Here is an 11,073-nt window from a genome sequence, read left to right on the forward strand (position 1 = left end):
TACAATCGTTGTTATGCTTGAGTTCACTGTTCCAGCCACCGTGTCAATCCATCTCGTCGAGGGTCTTCCTCTTTTTCGTTGACCGTCTACTTTACTAATCATGGTATTCTTCTCCAGGGACTGGTCCCTCCTGATAACATGTCCAAAGTATGTGAGACAAAGTCTTGCCATCCTCACTTCCAAGAAGCGTTCCGGCTGTACTTCTCCAAAGACAGATTTGTTTGTTCTTCTGGCAGTCCATGGTATATTCAATATTCTTCACCAACACCGCAGTTCAAATGCATCAGTTTTTCTTCAGTCTTCCTTATTCCTTATCCAGCTTTCACATGCATATGAGGCAATTGAAAATACCATGGCTTGGGTCACGCACACCTTAGTCCTCAAAGTGGCATCTTTGCTTCTTAACACTTTAAAGAGGTCTTTTGCAATAGATGTGTCCAATGCAGTGGCAGAAACACTAATCCACACCAAGCCAAACCCACTGATTCCGACTCATGGTAACCCCACGTGTCACACTGTAGAACTGCTGCATAGTTTTCTTGGCTGTAATCTTTATGAAAGCAGATCGCCAGGCCTTTCTTCTGTGGTGCTGCTAGTAGGGTTCCAACCACTACTACTCCGGTTAGTGGTCTAACACAAACTGCAGACTGCTTGTGCCACCCGGGGACTTCTAACCCACACAAGGTTAACAAAAAAAATTCAGTAGCAAATACGGCAATATCTACTTCCCCACCTGGATTATTCCTTGTTAGGTCAGGGCGACAAATAAGAAGACAAAGTGTAGCTTTCCCAAGCGTTCAACTCTTCAGAAGCCATAACGGGAATTTCCCCCCTCGGTATGGAGCCGAGGGACCAGGCAGGAGGATCCCCCAAAGGCGGGAAGTCTGGGGTTCCGGCGTCCCGGGACCCGCTCCCGCTCCCGCGGAGACCACGCCCCCAACAAGCCCCGCCCGTCTCCGCAGGCCCCGCCCCCTTTCCTTCTCGGCCTTACCGGCGCCTCCAGCGCGCGCTGAAGATGGCGGCTACCGCGGGAAGGTTAATCCGGGCCTTGGTGAGTGGCTGCCTGCTGGGGACAAGCGCGGAGACACCGCGATGGTTCTGGGGACGTGCATTCCAGACGGGGCCCCGCTCTCCTGCGACCTGCGGGACGTTCGCCATTCTTGCAGGGGTCAGCGGGTAACGGACCCGGAGGCCTCCTGGGGAAGGCTTCCTGCGCCTGCGCAGAGCCGCGCTGCGCCCGCACCCCATGCCCTCCTCGCCCTGTGTTCCCCAGTCTTTCCTTGGTCGGCTTCGCAGTTCCCCAGTCCCCTCTCTAGCTAGGCGTCCTAGCTCGTGGTCCCAGTTCTGTAGCTAACTGTGACCTTGGACAAGTGACTTCACCTTTCTCAACCTCAGTTTACTTCATCTGTAAAATGGAAAGAATGATGTCTGCATTATGGGGTTGCTGCGATCATCCAAATAAATGGGTGCAAACGGGCAAAGTGCTAGAGTAGCAAAAGGCACTGTTATCCTCCACCCCGCAGGTCGGCCTGGCTGCTGTCCTCCAGCCCCCAGATCTGCCTTAGGTTCTGTTTCTCTGCTTTTCTGGTGCAAAGCCTGAAGCCCTCCTGCCACCCTGCCCCCTTTCTCCTGATGAGTTTGAGCGCAGGCACTTTCTCCTTCCTGAGTCATGCTGAATATTAAAGTTGAGCAAACATTTCCCTTGAGCCCTGTCCAAAGTTTCCCAAAGGCTGAACTTTGCTCTACTTGTTTGCTTGTGTTTGGGGCGGGAAGGGCCTTGTCTTTTTTAAGAAAAACTCAGATGGTAGGTAGAACATGCTCAGCAGATAGTGCTGGTAAAGGGCTTAAATAAATATACCGGGCCTACCAAGTCCCTCTGGTTTTTGAACCCTGTGTTGCTTTTGAGAGCATGGAATTTTTGATTCTTAAGTCCCTATGTTGTTATATTTCCTCTCTGCCGTGCACTCTTGAAGGAGAAGGAAGTTGAAGAGAATGTTAACAGGGAGACTAAGCCACCATCTGAGAAACATTTCCTCATATAAAGTGATTCTTTTTCCAGGTTGCCCGACAGGTGAGCGCCATTCCCTGGGGCGTTTCTGCCTCTGCAGCCCTTAGACCTGCTGCTTCTGGAAGAAAGTGCTTGACAAACACGTTGTGGTCTGGTTCTCATCAAGCAAAATGCTCCTTCAGCACCGGTAAGTGTTACCATGACTTGGTTGGATCTAGGTCAAGGAAATGAATCATCATCTCTGGACCAAGGGCTCTAAACTCCACCTACACATTACACTCACCTGGGGAGCTTTTAAAATATATCAGAGCCCCAGTCCCATCCCAGACAAATCAGTCTCTGGGGGTAAGACCAAGACGTGAGTTTTTTAAAAAGTTCTGTGGGTGATTCTCATGTGCACAGTGTACTTGTCTATGTCACGGTTCCTTATTGTTTGCCAGAGGATGGTGTGGCATCGGGCAGTATTCGTGCTGTTGTACGTTGGGTTGCTGTGAGTCGGAACCAACTGGACGGCACCTAACAACAACAACACATATGAAGGGGAGCCCTAGTGTCGCAATGATTAAGCTCTCAGATGCTAACCAAAAGGTTGACAGTTCAAACCTACCCAGCAGCTCCACAGGAGAAAAGACCGGGCAGTCTGCTCCTGTAAAGATTACAACCTAGAAAACCCTATGGCGCAGTTCTGCTCCGTCATATGGGGTCACTAATGGCAACAACATGTTGAGGGGCCTGAGAAGAAAAACCCAGATGCCCTTTGGGCCTGACGTGTGTGAAGAGGTGTCTGATAACCGGGCACAGTGAGCAGCTGAAGGGAACTGAGAGCAGCTCCTCTCAAGATGGTCAGGCACAGCCAACCCTGGCTTCAGGTGGCCCTTGGGAACCAGACCATTCCAGTGGACTCTGCCTTGTTGAGGGAGGAACATAGCTGTTTCTTGAGATTTACACTCCATTCTCTAGGGTCTGGGCTTTGCTGAGATGAGCCTCAGATGATAAGTATTTGAAAATGCCTCCTTTAGATTCGTCCTGCCGTGGAAAAAGCATGTATTTAAAATGTAATAATTTAGGGAATGTACTTTAGCAAAGCCTTTGTTTGTGGGTGCTAAAAAGGTTCCCAGTTTTACGACTCGAGCTTTAAAGGATTTCTAGTTGTGATGTGATTGCACAGGCTTAAAACCCCTGCCTGACAGTTTGCTTCTCCTCTTCTGTTCAGGGCAGCCCCACACTGAAGCCCAGGCACTTGGTCCCCTTTGTCCCCTGTTCCCAGGCAGACAAGTTCTCTCCAGTTTTGATATATCTCTTGCATCCATTCCTTTCTTTCATCTTTCTCTGCCACACTCCTCCCCTCAATACCCCTCACATAGATAACTGAAATCACCGCCTAAGGTCAGGCTCTCCTCCTCCTGGTCCTTCTACCCTCTTTGCTAGACTTACCTTCCGAAACACAGCTGTCTCATCTTGGGTCTCCAGTGACTCCCTCCTCTCTCCTTTTCAGAACACACTCATGAGCTTGCTGTTTAAGGACCTTCACAGCATGACCTTTAGCCATTCTTGCTTGTTTGTCTCCCACTGGTGTCCTTTACATACACATACACTCTGTGCTCTGATCAGACTGTGCCATGGGCCATTGCTTACAACGTGCCCTGTTCCTTCCTCCTTTATGCCATTTCCCCATCCCGTCTGGACGTTGCAAATCTCCACAATATTCCCTAATTCCATCCCTGCTATGTTCTGCCTTGCTCTTTTTAGTACTTTGAATTGAATTTTTGTACATTCTAGAACTATAGAAGGAAAAAATTGCTGTATCGAAGATGTGCAGTTGAGCTGAACCTTTTAATTGATTTATGTTGTTGTGTGCTGCTGAGTTGATTCCGACTCATAGCAACCCTATAGATGAGAATAGAACTACCCCACAGGGTTTCCTAGGCTGTAATCTTTATGGGGACAGATTGCCAGGTCTTTTCTCCCATGGAAATGCTGGGTGGGTTCAAACCACAGACCATTTGGTTAGCGGCCAAGCAATTACCCTTTGTACCACCAGGGCTCCTTAAATTGATTTATGTTGTTGTTGTTGTTAGGTGCCTTCCGGTCAGTTCCTACTCACAGCAACCCCAAGTACAACAGAACTATACATTGCCCGGTGCCTCACCATCCTCAGAATCGTTGCTGTTTGAGCCCATTGTTGGAACCACTGTGTCAGTCCGTCTCCTTGAGGGTCTTCCTCTTTTTCACTGACCCTCTACTTTACCAAACATGATGTCCTTCTCCAAGGACTGGTCCCTCCTGATAGCATGTCCAAAGTGCATAAGACAAAGCCATCTTCACTTCTAAGGAGCATTCTGACTGTACTTCTTCCAAGACAGATATGTTCATTCTTCTGGCAGTCCTTGGTATATTCAATATTCTTCACCAACACCATAATTCAGAGGCATCAATTCTTCTTCAAATCTGTCTGTCTTGGAAGAAGCACAGCCAGAATGCTCCTTAGAAGCAAGGATGGCAAGGCTTTGTCTCATGTACTTTGTATGTGTCTTGGTGTCTTAGTTATCTAGTGCTGCTGTAACAGAAATACCACAAGTGGCTGGCTTTAACAAAGAGAAATTTATTTTCTCACAGTCTAGGCAGCTAGAGGTGTGAATTCAGGGTGCCAGCTCCAGGGGAAGGCTTTCTCTCTCTGTCAGCTGTGGGGGAATGTCCTTGTCATCAGTCTTCCCCTGCTCTAGGAGCTTCTCAGCATAGGGACCCCAGGTCCAAAGGACACATGCTCCTGGCTCTAATTTCTTGGTGGTGTGAGGTCCCCATGTCTCTCTGCTCACTTTCTTTTATACCTCAAGAGAGATTGACTTAAGATACAATTTAATCTTATGGATTGAGTCCTGCTCGGTAACATAACATAGCTAACATAACATAACATAATCATTAACATCATAGAGGTAGAATTTGCAACACACAGGAAAATCACATCAGATGGCAAAGTGGTGGACAATCACACAATACCGGGAATCATGGCCCACCCAAGTTGACACACATTTTGGGGGAACACAGTTCAATCCATGACACTTGGTAAAGTAGAGGGTCAGCAAAAGAGAGGAAGACTCAACGATTTGGATTGACACTGGCTGCAGCAGTGGGCTCAAATATAGCAGTGATTGTGAGGATGGTGAAGGACCAGGCAGTGTTTCATTCTGTCGTACATAGGGTCGCTATGAGTCGGCACCTAACAACAACTAATTATGTATTATGAGTGGTTTAAGTGAAATCAAATAGGTGCTTGATTCAGCAAATGGTGATCTGTATACATACATGGTTTTCACAGGTTCCTCCTACCTTGCTCCTGCTGTCACCCAGCATGCACCCTATTTTAAGGGCACAGCTGTTGTCAATGGAGAGTTCAAAGACCTAAGCCTGGATGACTTTAAGGGGAAATACCTGGTGCTTTTCTTCTATCCTCTGGATTTGTAAGTGGTATTTGTATCATGCTTCAATGTTATTCTGAGAGCAAGCAGAGATCCCCGCTTCCCTGCTGAAGTAGCCTGTCTCTGGTGACCCCTCATGTCAAGGGAAGCATTCTTCTGACTCTTTATCACTGATGGCCTTGTCAGATACAGCTTGCCTTGTAGCTTATTCACAAGCGATAAACTTAGGGGGTGGAGCGGCATTCCTTTCACTGATTTGGTTTGCATATGGCTATATTTTATGTGGTTCCCACAAACCAGCCTGTAAGAACTTTTCACAGGTGTGGGGGAAAATAAAGGAGCCCTGGTGGAGCAGCCGTTGAAGCATTTGGCTGCTAACCGAAAAGTCAGCAGTTCGAAGCCCCCAGCTGCTCTGAGGGAAAAAGATGTGGCAATCTGCTTCTGTAAGGATTTACAGCCTTGGAAACCCTGTGGGGCAGTTCTGCTCTCTGTCCTGTACAGTCACTATGAATCAGAGTCAACACAACAGCAGTGGGTTTGGGCTTTTTTTGCTTGGGGAAAAAATGAGAAAAGAGTAATAAAATCAGTTTTTTTCATAAAGCTAAATTTATGTAAATAAAAGTTTAGCCTTAGAACATGCCCTCTTCCCCTCCCTCGTTTTTTGATAAGATTTCTTAAATAAAAAGGTAAGAGGAAATAATCGTATTTCTCAGAGTAAAGCTGGAATGTCCCTGTGACGGGGGGCCTGTGAGGACAGCTAGCCATCTTGCATTTTTCACCCTTAAGTGAACTGAACTGGTTTTTCAGACTACTCACTGTTTATACCTTAAATCACTGTTTTGAACCCTCTGATGAGAAGTTCTGCCCTTTTCCCAGCACCTTCGTGTGTCCTACAGAAATTGTTGCTTTTAGTGACAAAGCCAACGAATTTCACGACGTGAACTGTGACGTCGTTGCTGTTTCGGTGGATTCCCACTTCAGCCACCTCGCCTGGATAAATACTCCGAGGAAGGTATGATGTTGTCCACCCTGCCTATGCACGTCTGGTCTTAAAAACAGAAAAGATCCCATGGCAGGCCAACCTAGGATCTGTTAAAGCAGGACTAGTCCGTAATGGACTATTTGTAGGTTCTTACTACTCATGACACACTCAGATAAAGTTGTGTCTTTATGTGGCCAGAGAAGGTCGGGAGCGCACTGCCTGTGCGTGTCCTCCCCACTCCACGTGTTCTTTCCACGGTCAGAGCAGCCACAGAGAGCAGATGAGGCAGGGCCGGGAACAGCCATGGTTTGTTGCCACCCTCTGCCCTGAATACAGATTCCATGTCTTCAAGGGCTGTGAGATGGAGCTGAGGCTCTCTGATTTCTCTGTCCTGCGTGGTCAGGATTCTTCCCTAAAAACTTGCTTGGGAGACAGCTTTCTAGCTATGCTGCTGGATTGTCAGTATGTAATTATTCAAAGGGTTTCAGTGTTACTCTTCCATTTTTATGTTTTAGAAATTAGTCTTTAACTAAAAGGATGTTACAAGAAATGGAAAAAGAAAGGTCTGTAGCATTAGCTGGGTTCAAATCCTGCCTCTGTCCCCCTGTAGCTGTGACCAGGGACAAGTTACTTAACCTTTGTGTACCTCAGTTTGCTCATTTGTAAAATGGAGATGATAATAGTACCTACTGCTGGAAGGTTGCCAGGCTGAAATGAGCCAATAAAAAGAGCTTAGCACAGTGCCTGGCCCAGGGTTCGGATTGTAACCTGTTGTCATTGTTGTGGGTCTCAAATACTGTTACACGGTCAAGGATGTGAAACCACACAGTGTAACGACGAGTCATGTTTGCATTTTTATTAGAACGGCGGTTTGGGCCACATGAACATCCCGCTCTTGTCAGATTTAACTAAACAAATTTCCCGAGACTACGGCGTGCTGTTAGAAAACCCTGGTCTTGCACTAAGGTAAAATCCTGTTACTTTTGAATTTAAAGTTGTTTTTAATGTTTCACATCATCCTAGTTCCTAGGGGATTTATACAGAGTTTGGCAAAGCGTTAAAAAAAAAATCTAGATTTTTGAATAAGCCTCCTGCAAGGGTCACCAGACTTTCAGAAATGGATAAGACGTGCGTGTCCGACCACCACTCTGCATCTCTGTCTCAGGAAGGATCTCTGTGTCTGTTGGTCACACTGTTCTCTAACCACCCCGATCCACTTCCATGGCGGGGGTGTGGGTATTTTCCTGCTGTGAAGCCATCAGACTGTTTGGAGAAGGGGAGGCAACAGGGTAGGGGGTGGGATCCTGGAATGGTTAAGATCTCACACAAGCCCTGCATCAAACAGACCTGGGTTTGCTTTTATTTATTTATTTTATTTGAATATTCTACTACTTAATAGCTGTGTAACTCAGGACAAGTTATTCAACCTCCTTGAGCCCCGGTTTCCCGTTACTAAAATGAGAATGTACCTCACAGGTTGGTTGCGAGGGTTAAATGAGATGTGGCCTCACAAGCTTTTAGCCTAGCTGTCCTTACAACCCGTCCCAGAATGTCATTTCTGCATTCAGTCTGTGGCTAACCCTTTATTCCATTGAGTGTGAAAAGCTTTCAGTCTTCAGCAGCCCCATATTCAAATACAACCTTTCTAGGAGGGCTGAGAACTTAGGCCTTAGAGCTGGCAATTCAGTGACCACTGAGAGCAGGAGTGAAGGAGGAGGAGAGGCTCCACCTGGATCTGTGGGGACTGACTGGAACCCAGCTCACCTACCCTTTTTTGTGGCTGACCTCTGGCCTTCTCTATTCTTGGGTTACACCTGGAATTTTAGTGCTGGCAGGCAGCTTGGAACTTGGGCCTTTTTGACTCCAAGGAGAGATTACCATCTTCCTTTAATAAGCTAAAACCTAGCGCTGACAGACTTGGCCATGGAGAGAGGGAAAGAGTGCTGGTCTTTTTCCCCCTAGGGATCCCCTTCCTTGCGGGGTCTCACTAATTTTGTAGCCACCTCCCTACCAGTTTCAACATACAGGATCGACAAGGGAGAGAGGCCGAGCCTGGCTCGTAAGATAAGGCTTCTTCCTGGAGTCCGTAGGCCCTGCCCCGACCTAGCTCTGTATCTGTTGCTGTGTGATGGATTCCAGCTTGGGTCCTTGCCCCAGGAGCAGGCACCAGGACCAGTGAACCTGGATCCCCAAGGCTCAGGGAAGAAGAAGCTCATTTTTACCTTGTGAATGTTCTCCAACTTGCCTTTTCCCTGAGTGACTAACACTTGGAATCCCCATACCCTTTTAAGATGGACTTCCTCCTTCTGGTTAAACATATTTGCATACATCACGGCAACACCAACACTTGAGCAAAAGATGAACACAGACCACTGGGGTATACCAGGTGGTCATCTCATTACATGGCTGCTAAGTGAGGAAAAAAAGTGGACTTGGTTTTTCCTTTAGAGTTCTACTCTGCATAGGCATAAGGCCAACACATTCTTTCTTTAAAAATTTCCCATGGGATTTCACTCCAGTCACCAAGAATGCACTCATTTAATAAATATTTGTTGAATACACATAAAGTACAGCTCTGCCACTTCCTATCTGCCGATGGTTTCTTGCAAAGATTTGATACGACAGCTCAAAGAATGCTTGCCAGATCACTAATAACTGAAGAAGGCTCCGCTCTCTAGTTCAGTGACTTGTAGATACTTATGTGACATTCAGGGCATGATTTTTATTTGTAACTGTGACACATCTTACTGCTTGTTTTCCTTGGTGTCCTGGTCCAGTCTTGCCTTTGTTGAAGCGTTTGTCATTAAGAAGAGACAGTAAGCTTTGTGTCCAAAAAAAAAAATCCCCACCGAGCTTTCAGTTAGCAGCTGAGCACTTAACCACCAGGGCTTCTAAGCTTTGTGTGCAACATGAAAATGCCATTTTTAAGCATATGATAGAGCTTAATAAATGCTGTGTTTATTAAGGAGACTTAAAGATATAAAAGGGTAGAAGTGAGCGTTCCTAGTTCTGGTGACATTGAGGTACTAATGAGGCAAAATTCTGATGTAGAGGACTCTTCATCATTGACCCCAATGGCATCATCAAGCACTTGAGTGTCAATGACCTCCCAGTGGGCCGAAGTGTGGAAGAGACCCTCCGCTTGGTGAAGGCATTCCAGTTTGTGGAGACCCATGGAGAAGTCTGCCCGGCAAACTGGACACCTGACTCTCCTACAGTAGGTTTCTTTTCTAAAAGCAGTGGGCTTGAGGGTTCCAGGTCCTCCCTGCCTCAAACGCTACTAGCTTGGAACATCCACAAAAGGAGCCCACCTAAAGCCCACCCTTGGGGCAAGGGTGTAGATGGTGTGGGAATGGGTGAAGTTGCTGGGTGTGGGAACCAGGGACCAGGCAGGCTGTTAAGATGATTCCAGAAAATGTTAATAGGACTTTTATCCACGTATTTTAAAGGAAACAGACCCAGTCTTTGAAAAGTTGAAGAACTTTAAGTTAAAAATTGGGAGTTTGCAATTTACTTTTGAGACTATTACCATAAAGTCAACAGTAACCCAATTTAATGTTTTTTTCTGTTTTCAGATCAAGCCAAGCCCTACTGCTTCCAAAGAATACTTTGAGAAAGTACATTAATAGGTCATCCCATGTACACCTGTATAGCCTTTTATGCCAGAGAAGAACCACAGGTTGGAGCCCAGTGTTAGCATTTCAAAGACGATTGCTTATAGAAGGCAAAAATAGAAAATTATGCTTGTATTCATAAATAGTACTCAGTGTTTTTGTAACATTGTCTAAGGCTTTTTAAGCTTGGCTAGCTGCTAATGTTACTTGTAACATCTTGATGGCTGGTTAGAATGTCTTATTTCACCTCCTTCTTGGTCATATTTTCAATGGGAAAAAGAAACACTTTCTTAACCTTACTTGAATGCTTAAGTACACCACAGTAGCACAGCAAATACTCAAAGCTTCTGATCAAGGTCCTGAAATTGTCTTCTTGAATTTCTTTGTAGTAAACTGAATTTTCTTTTACGGTAACAAAGATCATTGGTTTTTTAAGTTGTTAGCATCAGCGATCTAATTTAACTCTTGCAATGGACATATGTGTGATTGAAACAAATGTGAATCATGTTTTGAAGAAAACACTTACAGTGGCAAACTGATTTAACTGACCATGCATGACCCCCATCCCTGCGATCGTGTTTACATCATTCTTGTACTTATTTTATTCGTTGGGTGACTTAGTGTCTACATACATTTCTAGATAATGATTGGGTGTGATTATAAATGATATTTATTGAGTCCAGGGATTGCATTTTGAAATCATTGTAATTATTTTCTTTCTGGAACTGCTCAATTTAAAATATATAATAAAAAATAAACATTTTAAAATATTTGGCATTTTTTACACAGTTATTTCAGCTTATGTTGTGGGGCTGTATTTTTCCTTCTCTGGTTGCGTCAACAATTGAGCATTTAACTTGGGGGCCACAAAGGTGAATAAAATGTTGGCTGTACACTCAAGGAACTCAGTTTAGGAGGCAAGGCAGACATGGAAACATTCGTTATTTCAATAAATCCTGGTGTACCATGCCCAAAGCAGTATTGAGGAGGCACAAAAGTAAACCAAAAAGACAACTCCCATCTTCAAGCACTGATGTTCTAGAGGGGAAAACA

The 11,073-nt window shown here is 45.6% G+C and overlaps 1 protein-coding gene across 1 annotated transcript; it reads left to right on the forward strand.

Annotated features, from left to right (window-relative positions):
• Nucleotides 1-948: 948 nt before the first annotated feature.
• PRDX3 (peroxiredoxin 3) lies at nt 949-10,790 on the forward strand. Its single transcript, XM_003409098.4, has 7 exons — nt 949-1,051; nt 2,060-2,195; nt 5,325-5,466; nt 6,301-6,436; nt 7,269-7,372; nt 9,458-9,623; nt 9,982-10,790. The coding sequence occupies exons 1-7, from the start codon at nt 1,016-1,018 to the stop codon at nt 10,030-10,032; spliced, it is 771 nt and encodes a 256-aa protein (XP_003409146.1). The 5' UTR covers nt 949-1,015; the 3' UTR covers nt 10,033-10,790.
• Nucleotides 10,791-11,073: the final 283 nt, after the last annotated feature.

This window comes from Loxodonta africana, chromosome 16 (genome assembly GCF_030014295.1).
Source record: "Loxodonta africana isolate mLoxAfr1 chromosome 16, mLoxAfr1.hap2, whole genome shotgun sequence".
NCBI classification, from domain to species: domain Eukaryota; kingdom Metazoa; phylum Chordata; class Mammalia; order Proboscidea; family Elephantidae; genus Loxodonta; species Loxodonta africana.